The 10,063-nt window shown below is 39.7% G+C and overlaps 1 protein-coding gene across 1 annotated transcript in view; it reads right to left on the minus strand.

Moving 5' to 3' along the window:
- Positions 1 to 2,258, minus strand: part of LOC102856966 (myomegalin-like) — a 95,227-nt gene extending 92,969 nt beyond the window's left edge. The window contains exon 1 of the mRNA XM_006900320.1: positions 2,207 to 2,258. Within this exon, the coding sequence (XP_006900382.1) occupies positions 2,207 to 2,234 (28 nt within the window). The 5' untranslated portion in view covers positions 2,235 to 2,258. The remainder of the gene's footprint in view (positions 1 to 2,206) is intronic.
- Between the last annotated feature and the right edge of the window lie 7,805 nt (positions 2,259 to 10,063).

Raw genomic sequence — 10,063 nt, forward strand, 5'->3', positions numbered from 1 at the left:
AGTTGTTTTGATTTGCATCTCTCTTAGAGCTAGAGATTTTGAACATTTCTCCATGTGCTTGTTGACCATCTGAATGTCTTCTTTGGTGAAGTGAGATAGCCCCATCTTAATGATATGTTCAGTAGCCACTCAGTTTGCCTGTTATGACACACAGGTTGTAAATTGGTGGGGAAATGTTAAACAGGTTTTATTGGTGCACTATATGAATTAGTTATATAAGGATATGGTATTTTTTCCATCTTCTAGTTGTCTGTGAAGCTGCTTGTAAAAAATAATTGTTCTGTTGTGTATTTGACTCTGTGATTAAAATAATAACATAAGTTGCACTTGCTTTATTGATGCTCTGAATGCTCCTAAGGAAATAACAACCACCCAAGAACTCCTCTGACAAGGGGAAACTTATAAAATGTATGGATTTAACAAACACAGTTGCAAATACTAACTACAAGTGTCTCTGAAATCCTAAGATCTCCAAGTTTAAAACTTTTCTACAAAGAAAAATCACTTAGCAAGGATTAAAATCTTAAGTAATTAAAAATTTCTGTCACTGTATTGTACATGTAAAAATGGATGAGATGGGATATGTTTTTGATGTATATTTTCACTATACAAGAAAATAGTCTTCAAAAGAGAGCCAACTTTATGTTGGTTTTATAATCAATGAGTTTTGGGAAATATTACTAATGATTATTTTATTAGGGAGCTCAGCTGGCCTAGTGGTAAGAAACTGTGCTGCAATCCTGAAGGCATGTGGTTCAAATCCACAAGCTGTTCCTTGGGAGAAGGAGAGGCTATCTCCTTCTGTGTGATTAACTACCTCTGGTCAGTGATAGGTTTGTTCCAACTTGACAGCACACAACAACAACATCATCTCATATTATTATTAATACATTAACAATAACTGCAATTTAAAACCAAATCTACTGCTGTCCAGTTGATTCCAATTCATAATACTATGAGGGAAAAAAAGAACTGCTCTGTATGGCTTTTAAAGATGTAAATATTTATACAAAGCACACTGCCTCATCTTTCACCTATAGAATGCTTGATAGATTTGAACCACCAACCTTTATTGCAAATATTCAGCTAACCGCCCAGTGCTAAGTCCACTGTAATACCAGTGCTCCTTAATTAAAATTTACTTAGTGCTTATTCCTTGATAGGCTCTGCGCTAAGCGCTTTTCTCACATAATTTTCCCTCCGCGGGTGACACTACCACATTCTTACACATTTTAATGGTGTATTATTTGACAAGGCTGGCTTGTTTTTCCAGGAGTTGTGAGTTTTCCACCTTTGACAGGGTGTCAAAAGTCACTGCTTCACTGCTGCGGAGTTGAAACTGACTCACAGTTGACCCTCCAGCAGATTTCCAGAGGCTGTAAATGGAAAGATTGTCTATCTTTCTTCCTTGAAGCTGCCAATGGACTGGAACCACCAGAGAACTGACACCATTTGGGTTGGTGGCATAATTCCTTATGGATTGATTACACCACCAGAGCCCTTGACAAGTTGTAGTTTTGCCACATTTCTATTACTAAGGTTAATGGAAAATATTTTAATTTCCTTTTCTAATGGGTTTCCACTTTACACGGGTTTTACTGTAATATTTTAAGGTAGACCAAGTTTCTCCTTGGAGGCTAGGATTTTGAGGCTCCGTCTCACATACTTTGGAAACGTGGCCAGGAGAGATTGGTCCTTGGAGGAGGACATCACGCTTGGAAGGGTGCAGGGACAGCGCAGGAGAGGGAAACTCTGGATGGGATGAATTGATACAGTAACTGGGGCAATGGTGGTTGGTGTGTCAGAATTAGTGAGATTGCCTCAGGATGGGGAAGGATTCAGAGCTGCTGTACATAGGGTCACTGTGGGTCACAAGCGACCTGACAGCACATAACAACAAACATTAAGGTAGAGATATAATTTTAGTGGCAGAATTTATTTTAATCACATGATAGGCAATTTTTGTCTTACAATTATAACACCCTTAAAGGAGTAAAAAGTTCATCTACATGTTTCAGTTACAATTTATAACACAAGTTAGAAAGTATAAAACTATATACTATAGGAGTATATGCAAATTTGGAAATTCACAAAAGCTTAAAAGTATCACCATGATGAATATGAAGAATCTATTTAGTATTCAAGGATATTATAATCAGCAGGAAACTATAAGAATTTAACAAGGCCAAGTCCATGACCTCCTTACCTGCTGTGTGACTTGTTCTGGGCACCATCTCCACATCATCTTCTGCAAAATAATCTCTGTGGAAAGAAACATATTATTAGTGAGATGCCACTCCAGCTCTGTGGTGGCAGTATCTTTTAAGGCATCCCTTCTAACTAGACACGTATGATCTGCTTTCATGTATTTATTCCACGACACATCATTTACCAAACTCCTATTATGAATCAGAGATGGTGTTAAGAACTGAAGATACAAAGGCAAACACCTCAGTTACAGTCCCTATCCTCAACAAGCATAAAGACTAGAGAAACAGACAGCAAACAAGCAATTTCACAAGTATTTAGTTCTGTAGGGAATGTGAGGGAAGATACAGAAGAACGTAACTAAATCAAAGACTCAGAGAAAGTCTCAGAAAAGGACACTAAAATCAAGATGGGAAGAAAGCTAGTCAGATGAACAATGGAAGCAGGATTGTGGTCTACCTTGACTAGCAAAGACCTTAAATCAGCAAGGAATTAGGTTTATTGTTAGAGGACTAGAGATGGTCAATGTTACAGCCAGATCTTGAAGAGTCTTGTGGGGTAAGTTAAAGGCATCAAAATTATACAAAGATCAATGGGAAGTCATAGGGGGTTTTAAATGAATAAATTAATGATAAATGGTTAGACTTCTGTTTTGGATCAATTATTCTGGCAGTGGAAAGAAAGTATGGATAGGGTAAAAGTGGATGCTTAACGTCTAAATCCCAAACAAGGAGCAATGGTCACTCTGCTAAAGCATTGATGGCAATGGAACAAAGCATGAAATTTAAGAAATGTATGAAAAGTAGAGTTTAAACAGAAAACTAGAAAAACAAGCAGTTCATTCACATTGTCAGTAAAAAGAGCACCTCTGTCCAGCAACCTGTGTCACGGTGAGTACAAAAATCAAGCACAAAGAGGGAAGTGGTCTTCAAATACATGTAGCAAATACTTGGCTAGCATCTAGCATGTTTTAAGGTGCTATTTCAAGCTCCAAGAATGAATGAAACAGACAAAATCCCCCTACAATTATATATTCTTCTGAGGGGAGATAAATAACCAAATTATAAGGTGTTATATAGCTGATAGCAAGTGCTATAAAAATTGAGGCTAGAGGATTGTGAATTTCAGGATGGAAGGCCTCTTCAGAAGCTATGAGTAGCTACGAAGGCACAGTGGGGTGCTGCGGTCCTCTGGACAGAGAATATCCTCTGGACAGAGAATAACGAGTGCAAAGGCTTTAGGAGGAGCTGTACTAGAGTGCTTGTGGGAAATGAAGGGGGCCAGTATGGGGAGGGCACAAGACGTGAGTAGTAGGAGGTGGTTTTTGTTGTTAAGGAGAATTAAGTCTTTTTTAAAAAAACAAAAATGGGCCATCCCCTTTTCCTTATGAATCAGGGTGAAGTCTCTCTCAGGGAGGAGTGATAGGGAAAGGCAAAGGACACACTGACAAAGGAGATTAATCAGAACTGGCTTTGACAAGCACTGTGGCAATTGGACAATTAAAACAGACATTCGGGGTGGGGGAAAGAAGAACGAACTGGGGATGAAGGTAGAGAAAACAGTGCAACAATGAATGAATGAAAACCCGAAATCTCTGTAAATGTTCATTAAAACTAATAAAATTTAAATAACTAAAAAACCAAAAAATGGCTATAAAGATAAAATATATGTGTGTATAACTCCTCATCTCTTCCCCTGCTGCACTATAACTGAACACAAAGACAGAAACAAAATTTTAAAAATAAGTAAGATAAACCATATATGTGTATAAAGGATTTGGCTATATTCTAGGCTAAATTTGTTGTTGTGTGCTGTATAATCTGGGCAAAGCTGTCTGTTGTTATGTGCTGCTGAGTTAGAACTGACTCATAGCAGACCCACTAGCAGGTTTTCAGGGGTTGTAAATCACACAAGAAGAGACTGCCCATCTTTCTCCCAGGGAGCGGCTAGTAGATTTGAACCAGGTGCCCTTGGGACGGCAATGCACCTCCTTGCCACTAAGCAACCAGAACTCCCTATTATGAGGTTAGGTGGGAGAAGTTATGAGAGGGCTCAGCAGAGGACAAATTGTAGGTAGTCTTTCAAAAGCTTTCAGCCTTTGGGAAGCAGTTAGCTACAGAGGGCTGGTGAGTCAAAAGGAAGGAATGGACTGAGTGACCAATGTTTTAAAAGAACCAGTTCTGATAATAGACTGATTGGTTGGATGGTAAAAGTAGAAACAGAGAAATAGTTGTGATAATAGGCTTTCCAATTTTAGTTAACTTTTACATTTAAATTCTTGAGTATTCCCAGTTATCAATAAGAATTCTCTAGGCAGAGATTTAGCAAGAAGGTGGAGGAGATATTGCCATTTATTTAGAAATTGAGGATGTCTTTTCTTCCCTTTCTCAAGGCTGGATCCTGGCATAAGTCTTCACTCTAAGTCCCAGAAGTATTTGAAGATATGAACAGCACACATAGGCCTACACACACAGCCTGGGAATTTCTTATAACTAAAAGCAGGTCATTAGCTTGTGGTTCTTCCAGACCTTCTGCTTCTTTCCCTTCCCCACTAATGGCCTTCTGATCATTTCACTTTCATTAAAAATTTCCCCTGAGGGCAAGAAAAGAGATGACTATACGACTCATAGACTATTTCTATTGAGGTAAAGTAATGGGCGGATGTTGAAATGATCAACCAGAACAACATCATCTTGGGAAAACATTTCCACTCCACTGCTATTAGTCATTCACTGGATGAATTCCATTAGGCTCAGCCACAGACAAAGGTAAACGGTGCGTACGTGGCAGAAGCAATGCCAGCCCTCAGGCCAACCTCGGTCGATCCAATATATTTCATTTGTTCCATGTGAATTTGACCCACTTCTCACTTGTCTTGGAGAATGAGTGAATCTAGCAATGCTGAGCAGCCTTCCCATATGGTGACTGATCAGCCTACTTTAAACAGAACAGGCATGTGTCTGCCAATTTGCCACAGTCCTTGCCACTCCGAAGTTCCCACTCACTCAGTCATGCCATCATCTGGCTCCTTGGAGGCCTTTTAGGCTGTTACCCTACTTACTCATAGAGCAAGCACAGAGAGAATTTTATTTCCGTTTAAAGACAGTCTTGAGGAACCAACTGGCATCAACATGTTGTTGTTGTTAGGTGCCATCAAATCAAGTACAAGTCCACAAGGACCCTACGAACCACAGATGTGAACCCTGTCCTATCCTGTGCCAGCCCCACAATCTCTGCCACACTCAAGCCCACAGCTGCAGCCACTGTCAGTCCATTTGATTGAGGGTCTTTCTTTTGTCATCCCTCTACCTTTCTTTTCCTCTTTTTAAAATGATATCTGGAGTTTTTTAATTGTGATTTTAATGAAAGTTTACAGAAAATTGGGGTTTTATTCATTCATTTTTACATATTTCCCATCTACCTTTCTAAGTATCAATGTACAATTCATTAACCTGTGACAACAAGCTAACTACCTATTTTATAGGTCACTTTTACCTCCCTGGGCTTCAGTTTCCTCAAATAAAGAAAGACATGGAATTTTAAAAATCCTTTGCAGTAATTGTGCAACACTAACGACCCAGTGTTCTAATAAACACTTAACCACAAAGTCCATTTACATACATTTCAAGGATCTAAGAGACTTTCCAGACATGCTCTCACCCAATCCTCCTTGCTCTGCAGGTTCCACATCAGATACGGGGAGCATGTTACAGCAAGGTGATGCCTATCAGAAAGAAGCCCTGGAAAATATCTCTCTTTTGGCCCCTGCCCATACTTTGTGCCTGCAGCCTGCTCAATCTGAATCAATAACTGGGAAGGTGGGGAGGTCACTTTGTATGAGTACTGAGTTAATGGGGACACTGGTAATCTCTCAGGAGATTTTTTAAAAATCACTTTAGCTCAATTAGCAACTCAAATGTCCTCTTATTCCCAGAGAGTGGGGCTCTCTCAGCTGCTCTGAAAAGTGGGGAAGGAATTGGATGCTCCCCAGGGGAAGGAGTTGAGAGTGAAGAACATGGAGTGTCTGTCTAGGGGATTGCAATTTGACATTATCTGATAAACTCAAGTGCAAAGAGAACTGGGGTTTGCTACAGAGAGGCTTGAAGCCTGGCTGCTCACATACATGTTTTAAAAGCTGGAATGCTGTTGTTGTGGTGATGGTTGAGTGTCATTGAGTCGAGCATGACTCATAGCAACCTTATCAGCATAGGATATTTTTTTCAGAACAAAAGATCTGAACCCTGTTCTATCCTGCACCATCCTCACACTTCCTGACACAGAAGAGCTCATTGTGGCAGTCACCATGTCAATCTACCTGGCTAAGGGTCTTCCTCTTCTTCACTGACCTTTCACCCTTCCCAGCACCATGTCCTTCTCCAAGGAGCAGCCCCTCCTAGCAACATGCCCAAAGTATATGAAGCAAAGCCTCATCATTCTTTCCACCAAAGAGCATTCCAGCTGCACCTTCTCCAAGACATATTTGTTGTTCTTTAAGTTGTTCATGGGATGTTCAGTGCTCTTCTCCAACATTACAGTTCAAAGACATCAATTCTGTCATCCTTATTCATATTCTTCCCTATGACACAAGACTGGAAACTATTCATATATCCTTGTCTTAGTTTCTCAAACTTAAGCTTTCATAGATTTTTCTTCTTAAACCTAAGCCCATGAATGACAGCAAGAGAGCCACAAGGGTACATCCTGCACTGATGTATATATCAGTATACATACTGCACGCATGTATAATATAATCTCCCCTATCCAACCTCAAAGGTCACTTTCCTCTATTAGTGTGTAGCCCTGGTGTTAGTTAGCAGCTAAGTGCTTAACTATTGTGTCACCAAGGCAACTAATGTTCTATCCTACTGTGGTAACCTTAGCCATTATCTTTATGCCGACTTTATCCATCTGCTAATATAATTCTACTAAAATTACATTTGTTAATATTCCTGCCAAAACATTTTCTAGCTTAACAGGAAGAATCAGTGTATTCTAAGTACAACCCACCCAAAAGCTGTTCACCTACATTTTTTTATTGTTGTTAAATTTTCTGCATGATAACTCATCCATATTTTCTTGATTCGCTATAAGTAGCTATCAAAATTCTATTTCTCATATGACTAGCTTTTCTTACAATTTTTCAGGGGGACTAGGAAGAAAATGATCAGAAAATACTTTCACTATCAATGCCATCTACCACTCCTTGATGGGGAGCTCTGGTGGCTGAGTGGTAAGGAGTTGTGCTGCCAACCCAAAGGCACGCACCTCGAATCCACCAACTGTTTCAAGGGAGAAAGATGTGTAATCTCCTCCCATGCAATTTACAGAATCTGAAAACTCACTCGAGGGTTGGCATTGAGTCAGCTCTGATTTGACATAACGCCATTGCCACCACTATGACAACACTTTGATGACTGATGTTTTCAAGTTGTGTCCTGATGATTTCTTCTAGTTATTTTCTAAGTATAGTGGTTTCTATTAAAATTGGGAATAAAGATCCAAAGCACTTAGCTTTACTCTTCTCTAGGCTTTGGGCATCTTATTATTGCCAGCATACAGCCTCTCACAACACTGAAGGAAGATGGTAACTTGGCGTCCTTCTTCTTTTGTTGTTGTTGTTGTTTTTAAGCAAAGGATAACACCACAATGGAGCCAGCAGAGGAACGATCTCTGTAGGGCAGCTGTAGACTTTTCTTTCTAAACTCCACATATGACATGATTGTCTTGTGTTTTGGTTTATTCAATTGTGGACTGAGAAGAAGGCTATAATGTGTTAATGGGTGATATTACTAAAGAGCAAAGGCAACAAGACTAACATACAACTTTACCACTGCAAACACCTGTGTAACAGATCTTTGAACAGCAGGAGATACTTCTATTACAGGATCAACCCCCTGTCCCCAAAACAGTTTCTAAGAAGTTGATGTGTGCTTAGGCCTCATAACTTTAATTAAAATAATTTTTCCAATATGAATGTACATGCTCCCAAAGTGTTTTCAGATGTCCAGCCCAGCCCACTTTCATACACTCAGGCTCTTCTTGGTACTACGAGTCCTGATCCTCTTACTTTATTACCTAGGAAGAAGCCTTGGAATAAAAGACTTTGTTTTTGAGGCATTTTAAATCTTAACCAACTTCTTTTTGTGTGGTTTTTGTATTTTGAGCAAAAATTACCAGGCCAAAAAGTATTACGTGCTATTTCAGCACTTAGGGCATTCTGGTGGCATGTTCTCTAGCGAGGTGTGCTGCTAACCCATAGACTGGGTGCCTTTGGTGGCTCAAATTCACCAGTGGCTCCATGGGAGAAAAATGGGCAATCTTCTCCTGTTGTGATTTACAGCTTTAGAAACCTAATGGAGGCTCATTATGAGTCAAACTGACTCAATGTTGATGAGAATGAGAATAAAGAGCAGAACTTAAAGTGAAGAATAGGGACCTGGTTGGGGTTTTTTTGGAGTAGGAGGTTTATAAGTAGTATTGCTAAATTGTTTATGTGCTGGGCACCAGAAGTGCGAAGGGGAATATAAATCTATCATATCATCCAGATGCTCAGAATCTGATGAAGGATACAGATAGATGATTCAAAAGGATGTTGCTAGTGTTAAGTCACACTGAGTTGGAATCGACCCATAGTTGACCCTCCAGCAGGTTTTCAGAGACTGTAAATTACACAGGAGCAGATGGTCTATCTTTTTCTTGAAGAGAATCTGGTGGATTCGAACTGCATAACTTTGGGTTGGCAGCATAACTCTTTACCACTCAGCCACCAGCAATCCCCTAAGTATCAGGCTAATGATATTTAAAATATACATTTTAGAGTATGAGAGATCATTTTCTCTCCTAGTTTAGAGAGGGGGGAAAGCTAGGAAATCTGCAGAAAGAGTAAACATTGACAAAATTTAGATTTCAGAAGATGGGTATAAATACATAAGGAAACATGGTAGAGACCTAGAGACAGAAAGATCAGGGAGTATTTAGGTTCTTGTTTTGTGCCTTTTTGCCTGACTAGGCATTACTGTCCCCAAGAGTTCTTCAAACTTCCTTCTCTCTTTTTTTCCCATTTTTTTCTTTCCCTCTTTTCAAATGTTCTTTCCCAAATTGTATCAGGTGGGATATTAAAGGAGCCAAAAATGAAGACTTTTATTTTTACCTCTGAAATACTATCTTCCTCCCCACCCCTTGCTGCTATCCAGTCGGAAGACTAATAGTTGATTTTCCAGTGGGTTTTCAGAGGTTGTAAACTGCATATTGCCTCTCTTTGTCCCACGGAGTAGCTGGGGGATTTGAACTACACATCTCCAGGTTGGCAATGAAATGTTTACCATTAGGCCACCAGAGCTTACTCTTCCTCAATAATGCTCTTGTAAAACGGCAAACTATGGATTGAAGAGTATCAAGAAAATAAAAATTCCCATTAATGGGTCATGACGGATTGTGAAGAGATTGAGATTGTAAATAGCTTTAGTTTGCTTGACTCCACAATCAACACTCCTGTCACCAGCAGCCAGGAAATAAAAGATAAACTGCATTGGGAAAGTCTGCTATCAGGGACTTTTCCAGAGTACTGAAGAGCAATGATGTCAGTCTGGAGACTTAGGTGTTCCTGATACAGGCCATGGTCTTTGAAATCACTTGCTATGCATCAGAGAGCTGGACAATGACTAGGGAGAAAGAAGGAGAATTGATGCCTTTGAACTGTGGTGTTGGAGAAGAGTATTGAATGGACTGCTAAGAGAACAAACATGTTCATTCTATAGAGGGTTAAACCAGGCTGCTCCTTGGAGGCAAGGATTCTGAGACTTCATCTGACATACTTTGGGCATGTTGCAGGAAAGAAACAGTCCTTGGAGAAGGA

The sequence above is a fragment of the Elephantulus edwardii genome, unplaced genomic scaffold, assembly GCF_000299155.1.
Source record: "Elephantulus edwardii isolate Elephantulus edwardi_28Jun2011 unplaced genomic scaffold, EleEdw1.0 scaffold00280, whole genome shotgun sequence".
Lineage (NCBI taxonomy): Eukaryota > Metazoa > Chordata > Mammalia > Macroscelidea > Macroscelididae > Elephantulus > Elephantulus edwardii.